The sequence below is a fragment of the Ascidiella aspersa genome, chromosome 3 (genome assembly GCF_963924565.1).
Source record: "Ascidiella aspersa chromosome 3, kaAscAspe10.2, whole genome shotgun sequence".
Classification (NCBI taxonomy): Eukaryota; Metazoa; Chordata; class Ascidiacea; order Phlebobranchia; family Ascidiidae; genus Ascidiella; species Ascidiella aspersa.
The window spans coordinates 12,433,788-12,460,896 of record NC_139449.1 but is presented as its reverse complement, the minus strand read 5'-3'; the positions used below and the strand labels follow the sequence as shown (position 1 = coordinate 12,460,896).

The 27,109-nt window shown below is 34.6% G+C and overlaps 2 protein-coding genes across 2 annotated transcripts; one reads left to right on the top strand and one right to left on the bottom strand.

Moving 5' to 3' along the window:
• Positions 1-5,239: 5,239 nt before the first annotated feature.
• On the top strand, positions 5,240-7,700 carry LOC146160223 (U3 small nucleolar RNA-associated protein 18 homolog). The gene is made up of 3 exons (XM_083384748.1): positions 5,240-6,069; positions 6,273-6,459; positions 7,188-7,700. Exons 1-3 carry the CDS (start codon positions 5,282-5,284, stop codon positions 7,581-7,583), a joined length of 1,371 nt encoding a protein of 456 aa, XP_083240874.1. The 5' UTR covers positions 5,240-5,281; the 3' UTR covers positions 7,584-7,700.
• A 3,241-nt stretch (positions 7,701-10,941) lies between these two features.
• On the bottom strand, positions 10,942-23,625 carry LOC146160222 (organic cation transporter protein-like). The gene is made up of 13 exons (XM_083384903.1): positions 23,480-23,625; positions 22,525-22,614; positions 21,927-22,056; positions 21,517-21,620; positions 20,444-20,598; positions 18,687-18,856; positions 18,101-18,232; positions 17,514-17,608; positions 14,813-14,947; positions 14,341-14,438; positions 13,256-13,364; positions 11,863-12,087; positions 10,942-11,023 (listed from the first exon to the last, which is right to left on the bottom strand). The coding sequence occupies exons 1-13, from the start codon at positions 23,623-23,625 to the stop codon at positions 10,942-10,944; spliced, it is 1,671 nt and encodes a 556-aa protein (XP_083241029.1).
• Between the last annotated feature and the right edge of the window lie 3,484 nt (positions 23,626-27,109).

Below are 27,109 nucleotides of genomic sequence, written 5' to 3'. Positions count from 1 at the left end.
AACTATACAATTCAAAATTCGGGCAAAAAGCCGAAATATTGTGGTAGGATTCTAGACTTGCGCACGCCAATGCAATTTCGTATGCTAGGCGGCCGTAAATATTCCAGCAAAATTACCCTCAAAGATTGCACTCTGTAAAGAAAGGCTAATGCACTAAGCACTTATGGTTACATTTAATGAATAGAATAAGGCTACCCTAAGACTCGACCAGCGTTTCTGTGCTGCCACCTAGTGACAAGTATTTTATAATATTGCAATTAAATCATCGGCTATAACCCATGACTTCAGCAAGCTTATACAATGCTGGTAACACGTGAATTAGTGATTAAATAGTCACAGCGCGTTCGCGCTTTTGCTTTAGTGATTTATTCCAGACACAAAACTGCTTTGTAGGTAATACGTGATTTTTTCATCTTTACACTGTTTTAACCAAATGAAAAAATTTCTGAGAATTTACGGAGACAAAGAATTAGATCTTTAGAGCCACGCAGATAAGTCACATAGTTAAACACGCCATTACGCTTTCACATTAATGCCGCTTTCACATATTCTGTGGGGTGCTACTATGATAGTGGGAATAGCGTTAGGTTAACCGATTTTAGACCAGGGCTGCGGAGTCGGTTAAAAAAAACCCGAGTCCGACTCCGGCCAAAAAAATAAACCCGAGTCCGACTCCCGAGTCCCGAGTCCGACTTCGGCCAAATGTAAGATTTTGTTGAGTCCCGAGTCCAGCTCTGACTCTACAGTAGGCCTTTCAAGTAGACCTAATATGATCACGCCTTTTCATCGATGCTACACCTATGCCATACTACTATGGGAATAAGGGTTTTAATCGACGATAACCGATATTCATATTCATAAATAAATACGCGCATTACACGATTTTTGCTCCCGTGTGACATTCACTTAAAACAGTAGTCGGCAAACTTTTTTGTCGCGGTACTCTTTGAAAACGGGGCGGATTCAGGATATTTGTTTTGAGTTGGAGGCATTAGAATGACGTCACAAAGTTACGTTCTAAAACAATTGTTTTTAGAAACACCTGTTATTCTCGAACGAACTCGTGCGCAGATATGAAGCTTAAATCCAGTTCAATTGCGCGTATAAAAAAAATTGGTTTATCGCTTTTAAATTGGTAAAACTTTAATTAAAGGGATACGTGACGCGTTCCGGCGGGTGCTGGGAGATATCTTTTTGAGGAAGGTAGGCGAGCGCCGTCGCAAACCGGTCACCGTGAAGCAATTTTTATTTTTAATGATTTTTTTCACGTAAGACGCAGTTTGGTGCCGGTATTATTTGCTTGAATATTACGCAAGTCTAAACACTTGCTGTTGCGATCTAAAGTTTAACGTTTGTTAGTAATTCTGGATCGATGTCGCAGGTTTTCAGCATTACAAATCAAATTAAAGTCATAACATACTGTTTGCCTAGATTTTACTTACGTTGGACGCATTATGGTACAGAGATTATCTGCTTAAAGGTTTTACGTTTGTTAGTGGTTTCAAAATTGCTTTTTGGTTACATACTTTGTTGCATTGTATAAAAAACTTTAATAGCAATTACCTGCGTGGAAATAAAATTCAAATCAGGTATATTGCCCTAATTAAAATTAATTACTTTTATGGTTTACAAACTTCTTGAAGTATGTTAATGCGCAAAATTCAGGCAGAGTTCGCAAAACATCGCATTTAATGAGGCGGTTTTAATCGTAACCAATTTTCAGTTTTAAACGAGATTTTACTTACGTTGGACACAGTATATTACCACCAGTATTACGTATTTGCTGAATATCGCGCAATGCGAACAATATGGCTGCTATATACAACTTAAGGTTTTACGTTAGTGAGTGATTCCCTAGTGATATATGATTCCCTAGTGATATATCACTGGTTTTCGCTACTTTAAAGATGTTTCACGTGCTTAGTCGTTGGATATTTAGCAGTGTTGTAATGACTTAAGTCATTGACTTAACTTAAGTGCACTTAAGTCACTGTTTTTAAATGACTTGACTTGACTTAAGTCTTTTGACCAACATGACTCGACTTGACTTAAGTCTTTTGAATAAATGACTTGACTTAGACTGAAGTCATTTTATCAAATAACTTGGGATTAAATTAAGTGTTTTTTATTACATTTTTTTTCAAGTTTCATACATTAAACACTTTTATTGCCGTATATTGTGTTTGTGTTATTTTTTAATTAAATTGTGGCTTATAATCGAAAGAGTTTACTAATTGTAATAGTTTAACGTTCTACTTTTACGTCAATGACATGACTTATAATTGACTTGCTCTCATAACAACTTGACAGGGACTTGATTTGGGCTACCGATGACTTGGACTGGGACTTGACTTGTTATTTTTCAAGTGACTTGACTGGAACTTAAGTCATTTAAAAATGACTTGTTTACAACACTGGTATTTAGTCGTTTCATTTCAAATAAGCACACATTATTTGCAATTTTGTTTCAACAAAATGAAAATTTTAAGTTTGCGAAGACGAACAATTAGATATTTTACAGTCACGCAGATAAATGCGATAATTGACAACACGACATCCGATTAAATGCTGCTTCTACACAGGCTAAAGAATGTGACTCCATTTGTGGGAAAGCATTTACTTTACCCATGTCAGGCACAATAAGCAAAAAAAAATAGTCAACGGATGACCAACATGCGGTATAACAATTAACGATTAGGGAATTAAAATGTTTTATTTAAAAAAAATTAAAATATTTACCAGTTTACATACTATTTGGCACTTAAGCTAGGATATTACGCTGTCCGTAACATTACTTTTTAGTAACTTGGTGAAATAGTTTTTAAATCAACGGCAATACCACGCGGCTAAAGCAAATGACGCAGAGTACAACATAATATGTAATAGTTTTAAGAGGCTTGATGGAATCTTACATTTTGTTTAACCTATGCTTGAGAATGATTGGTCGGGGCAATGCCAACATGTACGTACGACCTAATATTGTTGCTGCTTCACGAGGGCCGCAATTGTAGAACCAGACTCATTTTATTTACAAAACAGAACATAACTTTCGGCTACAATTTAAATTACTTAGACAAACCACCCTTAAAAATCGGGCCGTGAAAAATGCCCCCTAACAAAATATAAAACAACCGCAACCTCGTTAAGTTAATTAGTTGCCTTAAATTATTTTGTATTAGGTCTACATTAAGTTTATTTGCAGTTTTCAATATGCGTCCCGGATTTACGTTTCTAAAAAATGGCAAGCCTAACTATTTATCATCTCCACAGCTGAATGGCGGCATGCACCAGCAGGCCGCAATCACATAAAATGCTCGCACGAAACACATAAAAGGAATACTTTGTCGCTAATCTTGCTTTAAAACTTGGATAAATGTTACTCATGATGATACAATAGCAATATTACAAAGTTAAATGAAAAAATGACATTAACTAGATATATTTTTAGTAGAAATTGCACTTTGCAGGGAGTCACAAAGCCTTAGAGTGTTGACACCAAGGAAAATTAAAAAAATTATGCGATGCCTTGATGCCGAAAAGACTGCCATGCCATAATGTAAAGCATACTATAAAACGAAGAATATATGCTACGCGCAAAGCAGTTTGCGTTTACATAGCTAACGTTAGAAAAAAATATAGTTTGCTGTCACTCTCAGCGGCACATTTAAACGCAGGCCGGAACCACGTTGAGACAATATCAAAATTATTAGCCACACCATATTTTAATATACGGTGCAATGAATTTAGGGCTATCACGCGGCTCACAACTACATGATAACACTAAACTATTCAAAAGTAACTCGAGGCCCACTAAAACTGGCTCTGCGGCCCACGGTTTGCCGACCACTGACTTACAAGTTTTATAGCGAAGTAGGCCTACTGGTTTATCTTTAAAATACATAAAATTAGATCGCGCGCACAGCTGCAAAGTGACGGCATACATTTCCAGAATTGGTTGTAATACGGTTTGCCTAAAGCATTAATGATAAAAATAGATTTTTGATAGCGGAAACAGAAAATGTAAAGGCTTATGGAATGATATTTGGAAGTTTTCACAGTTACATTCAACAGACAATGTTCGGAGAGTAGTTAGAGTTTTGGCTGTGTGTGTTAGCATACTGTGCTGGCGTCGGGCGTACGAAAACAGAAGCGCCTTGACAGTGCGCGCTTTTTTACCTATTAACGCGACTGCCTAAGGTTTCCTTTTTTTAATCAAATCCTGTTTAGAAAATATTGCTACCGCTAGGTAGGAGTATGGAGCTAAAATCCATTATATGATGACGTCATAATTTGTTTACAATTTTAACTCCCAGCTTAAAACTCTTGGCCAGGGAGTCGAACCGTTTGATTTTAAGTTTCAAAAAGTCCGGTTCAGCTCCGGTTCGGCCATTGCTATTTTAAAACCGTTTCCAGATACAATATAAGTTGCGTTAAATCTAAACATGTGGTTCAATTACTGTAGTGTAGAGAATATTTATTGAATTGTAACTCGTAAATAAAAGTTTCTGGGCGTATTAAAAAGCAAGCAGTTCATTGTTAAAATATTCGAAAAATTTAAAAAGCAACGTTTTATTTGATAAAAAATTTTTTTTTCAGAAGAAATTATTTTTTTTTTCTAACATGGCATAACTTAACTCAGTAAAATACAAGTTGGGACGTCATGATGGAGTGCACCGTTTTTTTGCAGGTTCAGGTTTGGTTCAGGTTCAGGTTGGGGTTCTTTTAAAAATTCGGTTCAGTTCCGGTTCGGCTCCTTAAAATCTTACAAAAATCGGTTCAGGTTCGGTTACGGTTAGGGAAAAAATTACCGATTTATAAAGTTCCGGTTCAGGTTCGGTTCGACTCCCTGCTCTCGGCCCATATCATTGTCAAAAATTCGATAAAAAGTATTTTTTATGACAAAATAATGTTCTGATTAGCCTACCGTTAGTATTGTATCAATAATTTCCAAAACGACGTTAGAAAAACTACGTTTTGTTTTTTGTTTTTAAAAATAAGTTTCAACCACAATTAGCACTTAAAGCGTTGCCTTATTTGTTCATAAAACCCACCTTTGAACGTATTTTGGTACCATAATTAGTTTTGTAGGTTATTCAGCTATTGTATTGCTAAACGATTAAATTTGATGTTTTTAAGTATTCACAAAAACTTGATATAATATGGCGTCCAATATTAATTCACATTTGTCTGGTGCGTTGGACGTAACATTCTCGACATGTGTCGAATTGTGAAAGAAAGAAATATATGCAACTGTATGTAAACGTAAATAATTATATGAACCATGTTACGTCGCACACGTAAACGACCTCACGCTGGATTTGAAGATAAGAAATCTAAACAGCTCATTTCAGGAAAATCTGAAGGCGAAGAAAGTTTTGCTGAATCAAATAATGATCTGGAAGCTATAGTGTTTGGTGGTTTGTTGGAAAATGACGGTGAATATAATAGCGAAGCTTTCGACAAAATACAACCGGACACTGTTTTGAAACCTGCTTGGGTTGACGAAGATGATATACCTTCAACAGGCGTAAATGTTTTTGCGCACGATGCACCTAGGAAAGGATTTGAAAAGGTTATTGGACCTACACCTGATTGGGCGATCGCTGCTTTGCAATCCCAAGAAAACACAGTTGATGAAGTTTCCTCGGCTTGCAAATACATCAGCAAGAAATATAAACATCTTCCAACTGGCCGAATTGATCACAAACTGTGCCTAAATCTAAATAAAGAGGCTTCTTCAAGTGTAAAACTTGAGGCTTGTGAGTTTCACCAGGAGTCTCAAATTGCTCTAACAGCATCGCAGGATTGCAGACTGAACTTATTTCAGGTTGATGGAAAAAAGAATGCTAAGATTCACAGCTTATTTTTGGAAAAATTTCCAATCCGATGTGGCCACTTCCTCACAAATGGAACAGAAATTTTGTTATCTTCCAATCTGAAGTGGCTGTATAGTTACGATATGATCTCTGGTAAAATTATTCAAGTGCCTTATATAAAAGGAATAAAAGATGGAAAATTAACAAAGTTTAAAGTTGCACCAAATGGAAAAATGCTCATATTTTTGTCGAGGTAAAAAAAAAACTATAAATTAAGGGTTACCGTCTGTTACAAAGAAGACAAATCTCAAATGTTAGATTTATTTACTAATATTAAAAAATTCTAAATTTATTTTTGTTTATCTCTAAAAATGAATAAACTATGTTGTTTGGTTTTTTTGGCACATATATTAATTTCTAAAATGATACTATGTAGTAAAAATTTATGTTTTGTAGCTTCGGAAAAATGCACATCGTAGACTCAAAAACTAAAGAACTTATAAGTACATTAAAAATGAATGGCAGCGTAGAAGACATTGCATTTTCTCCTGCTAACAACTATATGCTTTCCTATGGAGATGAAGGATCCGTTTACAAATGGGATTTAAATCAACGCAAATGTGTTGGTGTTTTTCAAGATGAGGTATCTTTTCTGCTTAATCCATGACAATTGAATTTTTTTTCGAAATATATTTTTGAATGCCAAAATATATTTTTCTAAATGTGAGTTTATTGACCTCTTAAAAATTGTTTAGTTGGTCAAGATTAGAAACCTTTACATCTTGAACAGCCAAGTAGTGATCGAGGACAATTGTTTTCAACTTTTGTTGTGATCACCTTTTCAGTTATTTAAAAACCTTATGCTCATGGTGGATTACATATAAACCAGATTAAAATCACATACTTTTTGGCAAACTAATTTAGTCGAATTATTTTAAAATGTAGCTGCAATGTCTGGAATAATGCCAAAGCATGCATAAGTATATAACAGAAGTTATGGCTTAACATTTATTTGCCTCATTAAACTTTTTTTTTATTTCAAAGAAGAAGAATGTATTGTGTGTCTATATTGTAATATTGAAAAAATCAGAACCTATCTATATTAAACAGGGCTATTAGACTGGAGCTATGCTTCCGCCATTACATAAAGAAAAGGTGACCCCATAAACACAACTAATTCACTAAACAAACTGTATGGGCAGTTTGTTAGAACGGGAGGTTGTTTTGCTCCTTCTACTAATATATTTTTAGTGATTACCTATTTTTAAATCATAAAGTATTATGTATTTAGTATTTTGCAAGCATGTGCTTAAACATTTTTTTGATTTGTTTTTCATTCAGTGTTTAATAAATTTATTCATATTTGTTCAGGGCTGCTTCAGGGGAACATCTATAGCCGTTTCTAACAAAGGAAAAATAGCTTGTGGTTCACACAGTGGGATCGTAAATCTGTATGATGAAAGCTGTTTCAACAATGCGCATCCATCAGCTCTTAAAAGTTTTAAAAATTTACGTACTCCAGTGACTGGTTTGTGCTTCAACTCCACTTCCGAGATACTTGCAATGGCATCCGATTCGCTTCAGAATGCTGTAAAACTTGTTCATGTTCCATCCCAAAGTGTATTCTCCAACTATCCAGAATTTACAAATAAAAATATCAAGTTTCCCAAACTGTTGGGTTTTTCTCCCAACAGCGGATACTTTCATGTTGGCAACAGCAAAGGACAAGCGCTTCTTTATCGCTTAAATCACTATTCAAATTACTAATCTCCTTTTCTGAATCCTGTTTTTCTATTGTTTGTAAAATAGTGAATTCCTATTAACTTTTATTGGTAAATACTTTCATGTTGGCAACAGCAAAAGGTGCGAATAAAAAAATGTAGAATTTTATCCTTTCACTTCTATAAATGTATATAAGTGAAATCTTGTAGCAGAATCTGTAAAATAGCAGATTGTTTCTAAGAATGTTATACCTTTTTCATTTCTGGTGTTTGCTGTAAATCAAACTATATGTACTTTCGGCATTCTTAGATATCATACATATCAGTATTTGTTTATTTTAACTGTATCGTTTAGTTTCCTCACGCAAAACCTACTATATCTTCGATTACGATGTAGCACGAAATCTAGCCAAGCCAATAGAACAACATCAACGTCGGAAGAATACACAGTTCGAAAGAAGACCAAAATAGGACTATATAATACCTAAAGCAGAAAAATTTATAAAACCATAGTATTAAGACCAGCGACATAATACAGCCAAATGCGAAGTAATATCCAGTACAGCATAAGAACAAAATCATCTGAATAAGACCTAAATTTGTCGGAATAAGGCCCAAATTCATCTGAAAAAGGCTTAAATTCATCGGAAGAAGGCCGAAATGGCCAATATAACGCCCGAACTTGTCGATAGAGGGTATGTAACGATCGGGGGGCTCGGCCGTTTTGGTGACTAAATTTGTACGCCCTAGTCTGACCAGCGCCGTTGTTTTGGCACTGGATCTTTTATCCTGTTTGGGGTTATTGGTGGGTATTGGGTGGGGTTAGAAAATGGGTTAGTGTTGAAATTATTAGGAGAGTTAGTGACTTAAGGGTTGGGGTTTGAAGTTAGTTAAAGAGTTGTTTAGGCCTGATTCTGACCTTTTAGGTCTTATTCCGACGGATTTAGGACTTATTCCGATTTAGACTGTACTGATACCATCAGGTATTAGTCCTATTTTGACCTTATTCCGAATTGTGTTTTATTCTTACGTTGGTGTTGTTCTGATCTCGGTCTTATGGCTGGAGTCCATAACGGTTAAATCGAAATAACTCATAAACCCGTCGGAGTAAGACTTCAATGGCTCGGGCCACTACAACATTTTGCCTAAAACCAAACCAAATCCCGAAGTATATCATCGTAATTTCAACCCTTAAACCTACTTTTCTAACGCCAACAAAATAAGCGGCCCCCTTTACGGCGCCCAAACCTCGACAGCAAAATGGCCGATGCCAAACCGATGGCCCCGATCGTTCCGTACTCTCTCTCTACAGTTTCAAGCGTTATTTTGGCCTTATTCCGATGAATTTAGGACTTGGCAAAACACTTTTGGCGCGAACAAAGATCTCATTGATATTTTACCGAGCTTACTGTATATAATTCGCGTGGCATTGACACAGTCGCAGCTCTCTTATATAGTAATTCAGTGTACTAATGAAAACAATTAAAAACTTACCAAATATATACCTACGCCGCTATTAATATTAAGGCAAGCGTGACCCAAGCATAATGGTCCTGCGACCCAAACTTGGGTCGGGTCCCACTATTTGCGGTCCCCTGGTGTATATTACTGCGTATTTGACTATTATGTTGTTGGTCTTAACACAATGGTAATACGGAATTTTCTGCTTTAGGTGTTGTTGATTTGTAGGTCTTGTTGTATGCCCCCCTCGGAATTAGCAACGCGCTATTAAAGTCTGGCATGATACAAATCATGTGTACACAGCGAACCTGGGCGAACTTGGCGCGCAGGATCGGTTTTGGGCAATATCTCCGAAAGTTGTTGTGACGATGCAGAGTTGAAATTTCTACACAATCCTTATTGTTTACATCAGAGGTCGGCAACCTACGGCCCGCGGGCCGGATCCCGCCAATGTAATTCATCTGGCCCGCCGCCCATTTGACAAACTAGATACGAGTCCATTTCAAATACTTTTACTATTTTAAACTACCTAAGTGCGAAAAATTTTCACGCTTGGCGCGCATGGTCTTTCTACGTCCGTTTTGTTTAGTGTTGATGCTGTCTTTTTCGTTACCGTTGCGCCGTGGATGGCTTCCAAGTGTGTCGCGGACAAACGGAAAACGTATTCAAAAATATTGGACATATATTTTTTACCATTTTTATGTTATTATTTTCGACAATGTAATAAAAACTTGCAAGAAGTTTTAAACGAATGCCGGTATACCAAAAAATGACTGAACTGGATTAACTATCAAGATTTTTTCGCGTTTTCTCAAAGTAGTTTTATATACATTTTTCATTAGTAGAATAGTGTGTTGAATTTTAAACCAAACAAAGCTTTTTTTCGTCGCTTTGCGCCAACACTTTACCGTACCGCCTCCTTAAATAAAATTAAAGTTGTTCTAACATTTTTGATAACCCAATATTTTTATAAATATTAATATTCAGCCATTAACACCTAATTTTCGAGCTTTCTCGCTATTTTTTCACGGTATAAACTACAAGGCATACTCTTCAAAATGAGCCATTATAGTCAAATATCGAAAAGGCGGGGCCTAAAACAAGAGTGGCATAACCAGTGCAACTAATCCGAGTTACAGATCACTTTTCTTTATAAATAGATTTTCTGATTCAATAATATTTCTTGCACTGTATAATATATATCAAACAGTAGGCCTATATCTGCCCATTATTTACCAGTACTCTTTTAAACGTTTCAGGAATTTTGCAATTTCAGTAGTGAGAAACTAAAACAGTCGACATTTTGAGCAATCATGTTTGTTGATTTATTTTGGTTCAAAAAAAGCATTTTATAAACAAGTCAAGGAAGTATAAATTACTGTTACAGCTATTCTACCTTTTATGCCTAGCAACGACTTTTGTTTGTACATTAGGACCAGTGAAGTTCCCCAATTTTTTAATCTCCCAAGCCCCTTTTAAGTTTTAGAACACGACCAACTCATACACTACAGTGATACACTATTTCAACGTCCAAGTGGGTATAACTTTTGAAAGCTGGCTGTGTACATTATTTTAAATTTTCACATGATTATCATAACGAGCGGCCTGTTTTGCATACTTTTGCTAAAATACCTCAACAATTTTTTAATTGACTTTAAATTTCAATTAAAACATTAACGATAAAAAAACACTATTACTCTAATTAAACACTATTACTCTATTAAAGCAATTTCTAAAATTAGTAATATAGGCTACAAGTAGCCTATAACCTAACCTACCGTTGGAATGCGGTGCTTGTTCAACAATTGTGTTCCTATACAATTTAGTTAAAAGTAAGTAGGACTAAGAATGCTGAGACTTGTATAGCCCACTACATTACAGTAGCTACAAGCATGCAAATTAAATATGCTTTAAACATTTTTGCAGTTTTGCTGGATTAACCATCAAAGCTTCGTAGAATCATCTTCATTAAAGGGGTCAAATGCTTTGTTATGGGAACCTTTTGCATTTTTGGCAGCCTTTTTCCTAAACAATAAAAACATCATAAACTTGTTATAATAGCAGTGTTTCACACAACAATGTGTTGTTCAAATCAATGTATTTCTTAACTTTTTCAAAAACATTTAAGGTCAAAATTTTAATTTTAGAGGTAAAGATTTCTTATTTCTAAGGTTAAAAAATAATCTTCAGTGTATATAAACATTTGATTCTGAAGCTATATAGCATTTTAACCTGTTTATTCTACGCGACAGCTTTTTAGGCATCTTCTAAATTGATACGATGCGTAACTATACGATAGTTACTCTTTTTTATGCACTTGTCCATATTAGGCTAACACTCAATTGGATAGATGCGTGTAAATAAGTGCCGTGGTTTATCAAAAAACTTCATAACGATTTACAAACCCAAAAACGCTAACAGTGAAGAGAAGACTCTAGAAAACAGAAAGAGTTTTGTTTACAGAAAAAAAACTGCCCGTTATTCCATCTGTAACTCGTATGTAGAGTTTTTTGCCCTTTAAACTATTTTATTAATATCACTTTGCTAGAACACACGTTCACATTTAAGGTATGGTTACTTCGGGCGTTTTATGCTTGTCATTGCTTTTTATTTTTGAATTGTTAGGTTACCGGTGCCAAAAGTAAAAACATAATTTTTGGCGGTTTTTCTTTCGAAAAATCGGTATGGTTTAATCATTGCAGCATTTTTCTTTGAAATATTAGTTTCTGCAAGTCGCATAAAAAGCCTTGTTTGAATCGCCGGACTTTTTTGTTTAAGATTTGTATTATTATTTTTTTTTTATCCGAATCGACTTGAGACTTGAGCAGAAATATTTGATCCTAGAACTAGCTGCCTGCTTTTACCTTCTGTAAGCGTCTTCGTAAAACTTTTCCGCTTCATCGATAGTTTGCGGCATTGTTTGATCCATGGTTTCTGGAAAGAGGAAGGCCAGAAAACCAGCCAAAAGAGACATAACGCCGAAAATGGTGAACGGCAACCAGGACACATAATCTTGCAGCAGGATAATATATGGAGACGAAATGCTTCCGATTCGTGCCGCCATTGATCCTACGCCGATAGCATTTCCCCTGAAGTGTATAATGTTAATACCGTTTTAAAATAACTTAAGGCATCGATTTGGCTAAATTGCACTTCAGTCACTGTTTTCAAATTGCTTGACTCGACTCAAGTTTTTTGCTCAAAATATGTGGGGTTGAAATAAAGTGTTTTCGCTATGGATTTTTATTCATAAAAAAATAAGTTAGGCTAATTATCTTTTTTACATAAAACAATTTGCTTGCTATATGTTGCGTTGGTAAGTTATTTTTCGAATTATTTATTGCCGATAATCGGCAAGTTTACTGTTGTTAAGTTAACCTTTAATTTTCATGACAAGCTAATGAAGAAATTGATTAGAAATTATAACTTGTTCTAATGATTTGACTTGGTATTTATTCAAAAATATTGAATTTAGTTATTTTACACATGACATGACAAGACCTGTCATTTTTAAGTAAACTGTGTACAACACTGGTCAATTTACAGTTAGAGTTAGCCTACAAACGTACAGCTGTTTTTTTCTACTTTCAATGTTTGCCTTCCAACTATTTTTTGATAACTTAATATTTGTTAACATCAAAATGTCCAGTAAAACCCCACACTTGAGTTTAAATTTATGTTTTTTTTAATTAAATACACGGTAAAGACATATTTTTTTTGCTTACCTGCTTAGAATTATATTCCTTTTTATGGATAACGTTATAGGAAACTTCCGAATGGTCTTTATAAAATTAATTATTTCATAATATGCTTCTTTGGTATACCTGTTCATTTTAGGCTGCAACTAATTGATATGGGCTACAAAACGTTTTAAAAATATAATGTTTACGTGGTACATTTAATCCGGGCCGTAGTACATTTTACATAAAACTTGTAAAACCAACAAGCAAAAACAAAAGCCTTTACGTTGTTTTTATGTTATTTTTTTTTATTTAGTTAATTATATTTGAAAGGCACCCTCTCGTATTTTTTTACTCTAAACAGATTGTCAAAACAGTCATATTTACTGCTTTGTTTAAAAGAACGGCTAACACTTAATATTATGTGCATTTCAGATTTCCTCTTTGGCCCGGCCCTTTAAAACATTTTATATTCCTCTAGAGGCCTTTTGTTAAAAATAATTGTCCACCCCGCCTTAGTATAATATAAATTAATAAACACAAAAATAAACAATAAATTCAACTGTCCTTTACAAACCTGAGCACCGTTGGATAGAGTTCGGCAGTAAAGTTGTAAACGATTGCAAACGAACCGGCAACACCGACTTTGCCAATAAATGCAAATACCACACCAGCGGTGACCAATGCTGAGCGAAAATATAAAAGTTTAGACGTTTTTTTAAAATACAATAAATCGTTAACAAAATTTCAAAAACAAAAAATTTTGAATAATGTCCACATTTTGAGTAACGGTTTGCATGTCGGTATGAATGTTTAAAGAAGTGATTTTTAACCTTTGTTTTATCAGACCCTGTTTTTCAATTCTCCGTATCATGCGTCCCCTTATGGATTTATTAAGTATATTTTGATTAATATTGTTTTATGCGGCTGATTAATTATTGTTTTATGCATCGAACGCTTCTCGCTATTGTCGATCCTCAATATGGGTACTGATCTACCACTTCACATCAAATACCGGTTCCGATCCGATATTATTGGACATCCCTAGTTGTAAATCTCTGTTTAATGCAGCGAGTACTGATTTTGTCCTTTAAACTTAAATAAGCAATAATGTATGATTTAACAATTTTAATGTATGATTTAATAATTTTAAATAGGACTATACGGTCATATCACTTAAACCAGTGTAGGCCTAATTGTCCAATATTGTTTACAAGAGTGACAATTAAAGAAATGCTTTTATGTTTGTGCTATAGCTGGTCTATTTTATATTAAGGTTGCCTTAGTAATTTTGTAAACTTTTTGCCTAAAAACGTAACAAAACTAATCACCATAAGCTAGTTGATCGCACAAACAAACATTTAAAAGGAACTACTCTGCAAGCAGAATTCTATGATGTTTAACCTCTGGTAGTAACCGACATGAATTTGCAACGTCTAGGTCTAGGCAAACGCAATAAATCGAGTAACGCAAAAAAGTACGATAAAGCGTTTATCGTACAAATAGTAAAACTATTACTAAAAAAAATTATCATGGGTTAAACATCATGCAACTAATTTCTGGTGGAACCATCCATAACTACATTTTATAAATATATTTAAAGAAACTGCTATGAAATGTGTTTTTTTTTTGTCTAAAAATAGATTAACTAAATTACCCTACCTTCATTTCCGTTAGCCACTTCTCCCAAAACGGTACTTATTATACACGATGATCCTTGAAGCAACATCATCATTGCAAGTAATACTCTTCTTCCGAGTCTACAACGGAACAACGAACACTTTTACCACCGGAGTCATGATTTAAAGTAGCATGAAATAAAGCGTTTGCAGTTATTAAGAGGCATGAAGCGTTTTACTCTTTAAAAAGACTATGAAGTCTATTGATTTATATGGCATACTTATTCCTCTGTCACTGTCATTAAAATGCGAATCAGAATAAGTATGGTCAATAAAGAGATGCGGAGAATAAAAACAAAAAATCAAATATTGTTGTCAAAAGTTTGATAAGGTCACTGTTTGGCGTTGCTTATAAAACAACATATTTTAACCATTTTTTACATGCAGTCAAAACGGCAGCGATAGTAATTATATGAGGACTGCTTATTTATACCAAACAGATTAACAAGTTATACCTGTCCATGGTCAGTTGGCAGAAAACATATCCAAAAATTTCCATCACGCCGTTAAGCAGGTTGTTCACGTAGATATCCCCGGCTAGAGCGCCGGCGTTGAGTGACAAGCCATAGTACACCATTGCCGTTACTAACCTAATGAAGTAAATTGTAGGGTTCCCATTACAATGTAATTAGGGCTGCCCAATCTTTGGGTCGTGCAAAAGTGTCACTAACTGCACTACAACAAATTCGTGCAGAAAAGCAGACAACTAAAAGCGTGTTACATTTTTTGTTTATCGCTGTAAAACGTTGGAGCATAATGGTTGGAGGTTGTAGTCAGACGTAATAAGAATATCAAAGCCCATACAGAAGTAGGTATCATTTTGAACGTTAACGTTAACGTTCAAAATGATACCTACTTCTGTATGGGCTTTGATATTCTTATTACGGCTGTAAAACGTAAAGGGTGGCGATCCTTCAAAGGAAATTAGAGCTCGTATAGACTAAAAATTCTGAAAACCCTGGTGTATCCATGCTGAAAAGCTCTCTGCTGACCTCGTGTGATCCCATGAAAAAATGTTGCAGCATTTGTTAACTATTCAGGTTCTTAATATTCGTGGGAATTTTAAACTTGAAAATCGTCCAAAAATCTAAAATTACCACTACAATATCACTTAAAAGAGGGGCGGGCAATTATTTTTAACCGCGGTCCGCATGAGTAACATAAAATGTTGTGGCGGGCCGGGTCAAAATAGAATCACAAATACACGCAATAAAAAATGCGACTATATGTAATATGTTTTAAAATGCAACTTTAACTTAGATTTAAAGGAGAACGTGACGCATCCAGCCAAAAAAATATAAATATTAGGTTAAGTTTATTAAACTTTCGTTGGAGAGAGTGCCACAGTGCAGAGGACGCTATTTGTCTGTAAAGTTACCAAAAAAACGCGTGGAACACAAGTGATTGGCGCCAAGCACGAAAACAATTTTCGTTTAAGTATTTAAAACGGGCTAAGCATTGAAGTTGGCGTGGTTATGACTAGATCCGTCCCTGGAAAAAGTGTTTACGATACAACCAAACATGTAGAAACTTGTCCTTGGTTTTGCTTGGCCTATGTATTTCAAGAAAAATAGGCCGCTGGTCAGATTAATTTGCTTGGCGGGCCGGATCCGGCTCGCGGGCTGTATGTTGCCCAATGCCCAGGTCTGATTTAAAACGACTCAGCAGCAAAGTTTCCCATTTAATTAAATATATATGACCAACTTAATGTGCATTTTGTAAGGTTTAAGGTCGTCTTTGTGCCAGAGCGGTGAAAAGGTTCGCCATCCGTGCTACAAAGCTTCGCGTTTGTCATTATCTAGGTTTCCGTGCGGCAATAGCCTACTATCCTCAAACACACTACCAAGTTTAACAAAGTTAAACTTAAGCTCTAGTCAATATAATTTTTCTCTTTACGCGTTTTAACAACGCCATAACAATTATATTGCCAATCGTCGTTAACCCTTACAATGTAATTATAGCAGCGTTTGTAACGTGGCCTCTCGTCCCTATTGATGTCCCTATTCCGGCTGCAGCTTTGCAGCCCTGTTGCAAAAAGTCAATTTCTCAGTTGCCTGGTATAATTTCAACATAATGTGACATGTTGGTTTTATTGAATATTTAAAATCACGTTTATATCAGCACAAAGTGACTGATTGTACGACTTGTAAAAACTTATATATTTATTATAGGATGTGTGTTACAAACATAGTGTTATCTATAGGGTTTTTTGTTTCATTAACACGATTAAATGAAACTAGGTCAGAGATAGAAAACGAGGTCAATTCAAATGGAGGTACGCATACAACTAATCAACTATTAGCATCTGAACACAACCGAAAATGTATGTCAGCCTATACATTCACACGTTTCTGTATTTCAGCATTACTGATTTATCTATTTCGCACAAACCTTTAACAATGTGAACAAACCCCTAAGATGTGTCGAAATACATTTCTCGCTTTGCTTTGATTTTATGTAAGGGCGTAAAAATTTCCAATCAAATCTTGCCAATGGAAAGGGGCGGATCCATGAATATCTTTTGGGGTCACCTTTATTTAGAAATGACGCCAAAAAATTTCGTCATATAATAAATAATCTACAAAAACACTATTTTTTAGGAGAACTCGTGCACAAAACGCAGCTTAAATCCAGTCTAATAATCCGAATGCTTAATAACGATATTCGCATATTGCTCAAAATAACTGAATTGATATTCTAATTTGACAGAAATTTTACTTTATGGGATTTAAATAACGCATAGAAGTGTTTTTGATTTAAAAAGTATAACATGGGTCGTTATGAAATTGGTAAGCTAAAATTTGTTTTGGCGTTAAAAAGTAAAGTTTATGTTGACTTTTTCTAAGTTTCTTTGACCTCCAAGACTTAACCGAATAGAACATAATTGGTACCCATACCAGCCTAGGGCTGTCGGCTCTGATCCGATTTTTGGGTGTCGGATCTGATCCGATTTTTTGGGTGTCGGCTCTGATCCGATATTACTAGGTATCGTTACTCTTAACTGCAAATAAACCGTCGTTACCATTGCCGGAGGGAAAAAAATAGAATTTCATACTGTTTTCAGATGATTAAGTAAGTTCAAACAATTTGTTTGCTAATAACTATTATTATTATAAGCAAGCAATAGGTTGGTAAACTAAAAACTGTCTTACTTACCAACTGTACATGCAGTTGAACGTGATTAGGCGCATAAGTTTTGGGCGAAACAAATCGATTGAGGTGTAGTTCTTATTTTTCAGGTCTTGGTCTGTCTGTAGGTACGATTAGCAAACATTAAAAAAGAAAGTATTATTGTACAATCTATAAGGCAATAAACAACTTTAAAAATGCATCGCGTTTCTTGCAGAAAAAGTTAATGAAAATAATTTCGAGGAACGTTAACTTATACAAATGTTGAAGACGGTATTATTTAAATTCGATTATTTTAATTATGTAGCTGTTGTGCATAATAAGCAGTTACCTGGAACTTTATTACTTTATTGTGTTCAAAAACTTACAAAATGCCAACGAATGGAAACAACAGCACTGTACATGAGTATTGAAATGCATAAGGGTTTTACATAATTTTTAATAGATTTCTTTGAATGTAAATGGCAAACATTCTTGTTTACCGCTATTTCTAATTTTAAAACAGCTTGCATCAAGTAACCTTTTAACGTGGCAAAATACGATATCATGTTGGTTCAGTGTGGTTCATAAACTTTTTTACCCGCGGCATTTTGTGTACTGTGTTCAAAACTTACAAAGCCAACTTCAGCTCTTTTCCAATCCTCGTCTGTTATGACTTTTTTGTTTTTTTTTGCGAATATATTGGCGAGTCGTTTACCTTCTTCGTCGCGACCGTTGGAGAAATGCCACCTTGGAGATTCAGGAATCTGTCGGAAACCAGAATGTAAATAACGAAAAAATAAAACTTGTAAATTAAGTAAAAATTATAAAAAACATTCGGCTTAAAATAGTTACAAAACAGTTTTCAATCTTAATTGCCTTTAAATAAACAACTAAACTAAAGTATTTGCAGGCCTAATCCTATAAATATAAACTACTGAATATCATTTCGCTGTTTATAAGGTTCTTTATTTGATTAGGAGGGTTTTAAGAGTTTCGCTAATATGATACAGCGATAGTTACATTGATGTGTATGCTCATTTAAACGATATACGAACGTGTTTGTAAACCTCAGTTGAAATAATTTAAAAAAGTAAATAAAAAGTTATAGACTATCACAAACTAATATATTTTATTTGTTAAAGAGCTCCTCTGTGAGATGCCTTTAACTCTGAAAGCAAAAACAAAAATTCAGGCAGAAAAACAACTGATATTTCTTACAAAAAAGTGGATAATAAAGTAAGGTATCGGCGTCAGCGAGAGATACAAGTAGAAGCTCCTCCAGTCACGAAAGAAGTAGGCGAAGAGTGAGTTAAGCATGTATCCAGCACAGAAAGCAGTGTGGGTGTGAATCCCTGTCAGTGTACGTTTGTTCCCTGTGATCTCAATCACTGTAACAAGTTACAAAACAAATTAGATGTTGTCTATAGAAAGCAGAGTAAACAACTTTCTTACAATTCTGAGTTAAACATTTCTCAATACATTTTGGTGGGCATTTTTCCCGCTCCGCTTGTCTTAAAACAAATCTTAAAGCCCTAAGGCACATTTTAAATTGAGGTATTTTTGTATGTTTTATATATTAAATCCAAAACACTGTTATCGTTTGTTTTACTAAATCAAACGTCAGTGGATATTTTACCCAAAACTATTCATTTAAATGTGTCAATATTCGACGAAAATTTGTTCCTCACAAAAGTAGTGAAAGTATATGAGGACAAACTTATGAGATGTTTTTTTCTATATCGCAATTTTTATGTTTAATAAAATATTTTAAGCAAGTGTTTTTTTGTTCTCAGGAACCCTTTGGTGCTTTCAATTTAGCTGTTTTGCCTAAACTGAAATATGCTGGACAACCATCGTCTTTTACCTTTTGTTAAATATTATTTATACAGGAGTAATCACACAATTGCTAAGCTCTGTGATTGTAAATCGTAAGATATAGTCTATCCCTTTTGAACGAATTTTTCTCGGAAGAGCGTTTGCAATCGTTGTGTACAGACCTTTTACGAAAATGCAAACACGTGCAAGGCCATGAAAGGGAACACTGCCTTGTTAAACAAACGAACGCACAATGATAATGCACACGACACACAGCAAACAAAAGGTGCGTTTGTGTAAGAACTGCTTTGCAGTGTCTGTACCTGTGTTTGTATAGCTTTGCATGGTCTTCAAAGGGACACGTTCAAACCTTGATTTATTGCATTTCAAAGGCAATTTATTTACTCTTTAATTGTCATCGCCAACAAAAGAAAATATAAGTCAATATTTGGCAGGTCAACCTAATTATTTTTGACGCTAAACGATAACGTCCGTTAAATATTTTGACGAAAAAAAAGTTTGTCAATCACGATTATTTGTTAAATAGTGTCATACAGTGTCGTACAGTGTTTAAAATGCTGTATTTAGTATACAATAGTTTTTCATTTTGATATTGTTTAACGCAGAGGTCACCAAAACACGGCCCACGAGATTAATTCTTCTCGGCCCGCAGTTTAATGCCCCAATGAAGCGAAAAAACAATTACTTTTAGTATGTCGGAAATCTTGTCGAAATCATGAAAAGCTAAAAAACGACAATTTTAGAAGTTTTACAAAAAATTAACAAAATTGAGCACAAAATTTAATATTCGGTCCGCGACCGACAGTTCCTATAACAGTCATCCGGCGCTTTATAAAAAAAACGTTTGGTGGTTTGCTGGTTTTATGCACTTTCCAAACAAATACCTAGTAAAAGGCTCGTAAAACGTCTAGTGGTGTTTTTTTTAGGTGTTTAAAACTTTAGGGGATCCAAGAGGTCTCTTAAATTTCTCTAACGATCTCTTCTAATACAGTTTATACTTATTTGCCTAGAGCAGAGCGTCAGGAGATAGTCTGCGTAAACGGGTCATGGTGGTCTCTTAACATTTCTGAGCGGTCGCAAAAGCCATGCTTAAAAAAACCTTAAATTTGGTGAGACAAAATTTCAACAGAAAGACTTACCATAAACAAACATGATGAGAAAGCCAGCGTGCGAAAATACTGCTGAGAAAAACCGCAAGACAACAAACAGCTCGAACCACGGAGCGAAAGCAGTTGCAACACCAGATATGAGAGTACCAATAGAAGCGATGAGAATTGTATATCTGCGACCAATCCTGTAAGGGTTTGAAAACATTAAATATTATGACACACGGTTTTTAAAATCACAGGCTATTAGGCTATTATCTATCTATTACTCCATATATCGGCAGTGGAATATGGACAAGGCCGCTGAACATCAGTGCAATTGCCAGACTATATCGACTGCAAAATTTAAGTTATGGCGAAAGACAAGAGTGCGAAACTAGAATTTTGTTAAAACATTTGTGCGTTGATTTCAAATAAAACTGTAATGTTTTTTATCTTGCTTTTAATCCACCTTTTAATCCCTTTTTATACACTTACAGTCGCAGGTATAAGTGTATAGATTACTACCCATAGCGAACTTCTATTAACATTTCTCTAAAAAAGTTTAATGAAAGGATTCGTGTACATTATTATGTTGCAAATCTGATTTTTTGCCCAATTTTAAAACAATCTGTCGTGAAGTGGGAACATTTTGTCATCTTTTTAATGATTATAATCTGGTTTACGGGTTATAGGCCTACCTTAAAATGAGGGAGCGCGTAGGTTTTCGAAAACTGGAAAAGGGGTCGCGACAACAAAAAGTTTAGAAACCGCGGATCTATTAACTTTTTACTACCGCTGCTGTTAAGAAAAAAATGCTTGCTGAAATTTGTTAGATCATAAAGAAATGATAAAATCTCGTTCCCAGCACTAACCGCAGATTTTTGACTATAGGTCGATTTATTTAATGGGAAGAGAAAATATAACTTCGCAATATTAATACACTTATTTTCATTTTTTCGTGAACTCGGCAAACAGCGAGCCGTGTGCCACCTGACAAGCCTCAGCTTGCCACAGGTTGAAAACCACTTTCTGATCTAAACCAATACATATACGCACGGAAATCTGAAGTTTTTAAACAAGCTCCGATTGTGTCTCAGCAGATCCGCATGTGCTTGTTTACTTACAAGTCAGCTAGATAGCCGAACACCACCGCTCCAGTCCACATTCCTGCCATGAAGAGTGATGTTGCTATCGTACCTAAAATCTTACGGTCACAAACCAGATCCCACTGAAACAAATGATGTTCCACAACTTAAAATGTCATAAAACCCATAATAGAAAGTCCTTTGCACAAGTCTAGATAACGCGTAAAGTTTGTTTACATTATAAAATCAACTTCAAGATTTTTTAAAGACTAAATACGCCTTTTTATGCTAAACGTGTACCAATGACACACACCACAATCAAGAAGTGGTCTCATATTCAAAACAACAATTTGGTATAAAAACGTTTTAACTTAGCTCCAAAAAAGCAAATTATCGCGTTTAGAGTGAAAAAAATTACTGTTTTCAGCTTCGATCGAGGTCTGGCATACCTCAGTATCTACGGTGCTTTTGAATACGCTTAGATCGTACTCGTAACCCTGATCACATGGTATTTGGCTTGCGGAGGTGTTGACGCATGAGGTGGATGGTGGTTCGCACGATGAGAGATTGTATCCATACCTACAATTAAAACAATATCATAAACCGTACAGATAGAGACGCCAGCTTTTACCCACCATAGCTCACATGTGATTCCAAACAATATTGCAAAAACAATAACAGTCTACGCGCAATCAATAAAAAAAATTGTAGCCTGATTTATCTATGCAAATTAAACCTGTCTTCGTGCATTGAAAAAACAAAACAATAGGCTTGCGTGATATGGTAAAACACGTGTGCCAGCATTAATATATATGTCGTTTAATAATTACTTTTTTTGAAATATGTCAACAGTATCCCATTGTCATAAATGTGACTACCAACTAGCCCTAGCACAAATTTTTCTTTATGATTAGACAGTATGTTTGGTTCGCAGATAAAGTTCATTCTATTCAAATCGAATTATCCGTTATTTTACAAAGGACGTGCATTTTATTACAAGGAATGTATAGTTCTATAAATCATATATTTACTATTACTAAGGTCCACCTGCTGCAAGAATCTGGTCCGGTATAATTCTTGATTTCATTCTCAGTAAGATTGTACAAACTCTGATTGTCGATTGGGGGAACGCTGCACCTGCAGGCAAAAAATCACAAAATTCTTGACTTTGTGAAACACAAGCGCCATTATTTTTATTACGCAAAACGCCAATTTGTTATGTTTTTTTATTTTTATTTAAACGCCAACTTTTTTATTACGTGTACTAATTTATGTAAACAAAACACAAGTGGGTCAAACAATAATTTACTTGTTAATGATAATGCAAAACTTGCTGATACATGTTCTCTACAAATAGTATTATCCTTTAAGTGTTTTGGCACGATTCAATTTTAGTTTTAAAAATTAGGGTTTGGAACCAAAGAACCAATAAAGTTAATAAGCATCTTTTTTACATCTTTCGTGGTGTCATACAAATATGACGAACCCCATGCTGAGGATTGTATTTAACAATGAATTTAACAACAGTGCATTATTACGAATATTTAGTAAAACATTTGTTTTTTTTATAAAAATTTGGTTACATTTTGTTTATTATTTGAAAAAAGCTTTTGGGTTGCTGAAAATCTGTAATACGTCACTGTGTGACCTTTGCGCTATTATTTTCTTTATAACGAAGAAGACAATATTTCGTTAGAATGGGTTAAAAAACAGTGTTTCTCAGACAATAAATTGAGTCTTTATTTAATTTGTTTGTCTCGGCAACTCAGGGTTCGCCAAAAAAAAATCTAAAAAACCACTAAAAAAAATTAAATAACACTTCCTATTTGTACTTGACCTAGTAAAAAATGGAAGAAATTCGAAAGGTTATTAACAATAACGACGTCAACTGTACTTAAATTGGAACTAGAATTAACTTACTACACGGAATGACGCTGTAAGGTTATATTTATTTTAACGGACAGCAAAAAATCTGTACACCAAACGTTTGTCCTTATTTTACCGGAAATCTACAGGAGCAGCATAAAACACAGACGCAATGCTATGTAGTCCAGCTGGTATTCCTTGCCAGTACACAAGCAAACACAGAAGCAGTTGATAACGTCCTAAGTGACCAATGCGGTCCAAGATAATATCAAATTCAATCATACTGCTGCAGTAAAATTCCGAGCCAAGACACCCTGTTGTAAAATCGTTATGAATAATTCGTTTTCTACTTTATTATTTTCGCTATAATTCTGTGGTTTGCGCTTGTCTATTAAAACCAAAAACAAAATAGTAAAGCAATCCAATGTTTTATAACATTCTCTTGCAGTTCACTTAAATGAGCTAAAAGTTATTTTCTTTTATTCGAACTAGTAACGATCTTGTATAAAAATAGGCCGTACACCAGCTTGCTGCGAGAATTAACGACTCGTTAAGTGCACAACCGCGCGATGCAGTAATCACGCTGTTTGTTCTCAAACAGACCTCACGGTCTTTGTGTGCTTCGATTGCTTTGTCAAGAATGCAAAAAACTGCTACCACCGTTATATATTAACTTAAAACACGTGTACTGCAAACAAACGTTAAATTAGCGTGAAAGGTTTGATAAGAATTAGATGGAACTTGTGATTATGGAATTTTATTTGCTTTTTAAGCTAATGGGGTTGAATAACAGCAAATACTATTTTTGGGGGGATCAAGCAAAAATAGATTGAAATTGGAATTAACCGTTTTTATATGTAAAATGTCAACGGTTTTCATATGAACAATGTGTCATGGTATGTTAATATGTATTTTGCAAACTAATTAAACAAATAAATGTTAATTTTCTCGAATTATTGACTTTGCACGCAGGCCTCCTCTATTTACACGTTTAAGTCGCACAATTGCATAATTTATTATCGTCGTGCTTGAATAGGCCTACCTACCAAAATTTTGTCAGGGTTGTAAACAAGTCATTTTAAGTCCGAGTAAGGATTTCTGAATAAAGAACAAGTCATAATTAGAGCAAGTCAATTAATATTCAAGTTTTAGTCATGAAAAATAAACGTTAAATTGGTAAACTTGTCTAAACATGAGCAATACCTAAACTAAGAACAACTAAAACGTAACATATATAGCAAGCAAATTGTTTTAAGTGTAAAAAATAAGATAAATAACCCAATTTTGTAAAAAAATGCGTAATGAAAACACTTCATTTCTACCCAAGTCATTTTTACTAAAGACTTCAAGTCAAGTCAAGTCATTTGTCTAACCGATTTGCGTCTAGTCAAGTAATTATGCCAAAACGACTTAAGTCCAATCAAATCATTTGAACCCAGCTAACACACAACGTTTTTTCGACGTTCGGATATTTTTTTTAAACTAAGTAAACGTTGTGGGAATGTGTCCAAACGAACGTTAAGAAAATACGTCGAGGCCGTGTTATCAAAACGTAATGTAAAACGTTGCACTAACGTCAAAATTAACGTTAAGAAAAACCGCAATGCGACCAAATTTCAACGTCATTTGTAACGTACAAACAACGTTGATTACAGACGTCGATCTTAACATGTTTTACATCATTTTGGACGTCACTTCGAACGTTTGTTGAACGTTATTTTTTAACGTTGCGACGAACCACAATGAAACAAATTTACAACGTCATAGGTGACATGCAAATAACGTTTATTACTGACGTAAAATCTAACATTTTTAGACCGGTTTAGACGTCTTTTACACGTTTAATTAACGCTGTATATTTAACGTTCCGTAAAACTATAGCGCAACCAGCTTAGAACGTCATACGTGACGTAGAATTCACGTTCATTTCTGACGTCACAATTAACTTGTTATAGACAAATTTTAACGTAACTTCAAACGTTTGATTAACGTTCTTTCGTAACGTTGAAACAAACCAAATGCAATTTATTTTAAAACGTCATAAATCACGTACAAAAAACGTTGTTTACTGACGTCAAAACTAACGTCTTTTCAGCCACTTTTGACGTCGTTTAAACGTTTTTTCAATTCAATGGTATTCTTTAAAAAAATTGTGGCGCACCACAAAGTAACCTGATTATAACGTCAAAGTGACGTACAAACAAGGTTAATTAATTACTTCGAGGCTAATAACTTGTTTTGGGCTATTTTGTACGTCAGAGCGAACGGTTTGCTAACATTATTTTTAAACTTTGTGACCACCATTGATGTAACTAATTTACAGCGTGATACGTGACGTGCAAACAACATTAAATTCTGACATCAAAGCTAATTTCTAGGAGACCAGGACGCCATTTTAAGCGTTATAATAACGTCATTTTACCGTTTTGACTAACTACAATGTTATATAATTAAAACGTAAAACGTGACGTAACAACAACGTTACCTTTTGTAACAAGGATAATTCTTTTATGACTATTTTATACATCATTTCTAACGTTTTAATAACGTCATTTCTCAACCTTATTACAAACCTTAATGTAACCAATTTAGAACGTCATAGGTGACGTACATGCAACGTTAATTACTCACGTCAAAGTAAACTTGATTTCATTTCATACGTTGTCGTAAGAAACCACAATGGACCCAATTTAGGAAATCATACGTGACGTACAATCAACGGTGATTTCTGACGTCAAAGCTAACTTATTTAAGACCGTTTTGGATGTAATTTTAAACGTTTTAATAACGTTATTTCTTGACGTTGCGACAAACTAAGATCCAACTAACTGACAACGTAACGCGTGAAGTATAAATGACGTTGAATTCTAAGGTCAAAGCTAACTTCTTTGACAGCTTTTTGGACGTGATTTTAAGCGTTTTAACAACGTTATTTTTTGGTTTGTAACTAACAACAATGCAATCTAATTAGAACTTCACGTGACGTAAAAACTACGGTAAATACTGACATCGAAGCTTACTTGTGTTTAGAATTAGACTATTTTATACGTCATTTTTAACGTTAATATAACGTTATTTTTCAACGTTATTACAATCTTCAATATAACCAATTCAAAACATCATACGTGGCGTATATGCAAAAAGCAATGATAACTGTCGCTGAAGATAACTTATTTGAAACCATTTTAAATGCTATTTTCAAAAGTTCCAATAACTTTATTTCTTGACATTACGAAAAACTAAAACGCGACCAAATTTGCAACATCTTGAATGATCGTAGTTATTTCGAAGGTTACGGCAAACCACAATGCAACCGGATTAAAACGTTAAACGTGACGTATACAACAAGGTATATACCTGACATCGAGGTCAAATTGTTTTAGACTATTTTATACATAAATTAAAACATTTCATTAATATTGTTTAGCGTTGATACAAACGTCAAAGGAACCCTATTAAAACGTTAAACGTGAGGTAGAAACAACATCAATTAGCCTACTTACGTTGAAGGTAACTGATTTAGACGAATTTCCGTGTCATACACAGTTTTTTCGACTGAGCTGAAGTACAATCGAATCAAAATGTCATACGTGTCGTATAAAAAACGTTGTTTGCCGACGTCAAAACTAACTTTCCAAGTTTTAATTTTCGTTAAATAGAAATGCTCTCTTTTAAGGAATGCCTCGGGATTATGTAGCCTAAGTACAAATTATTTGTTTTTTTCTGTAATGTGTTTTGATTAACTTTTTTAGAAAATGTAAAGAAG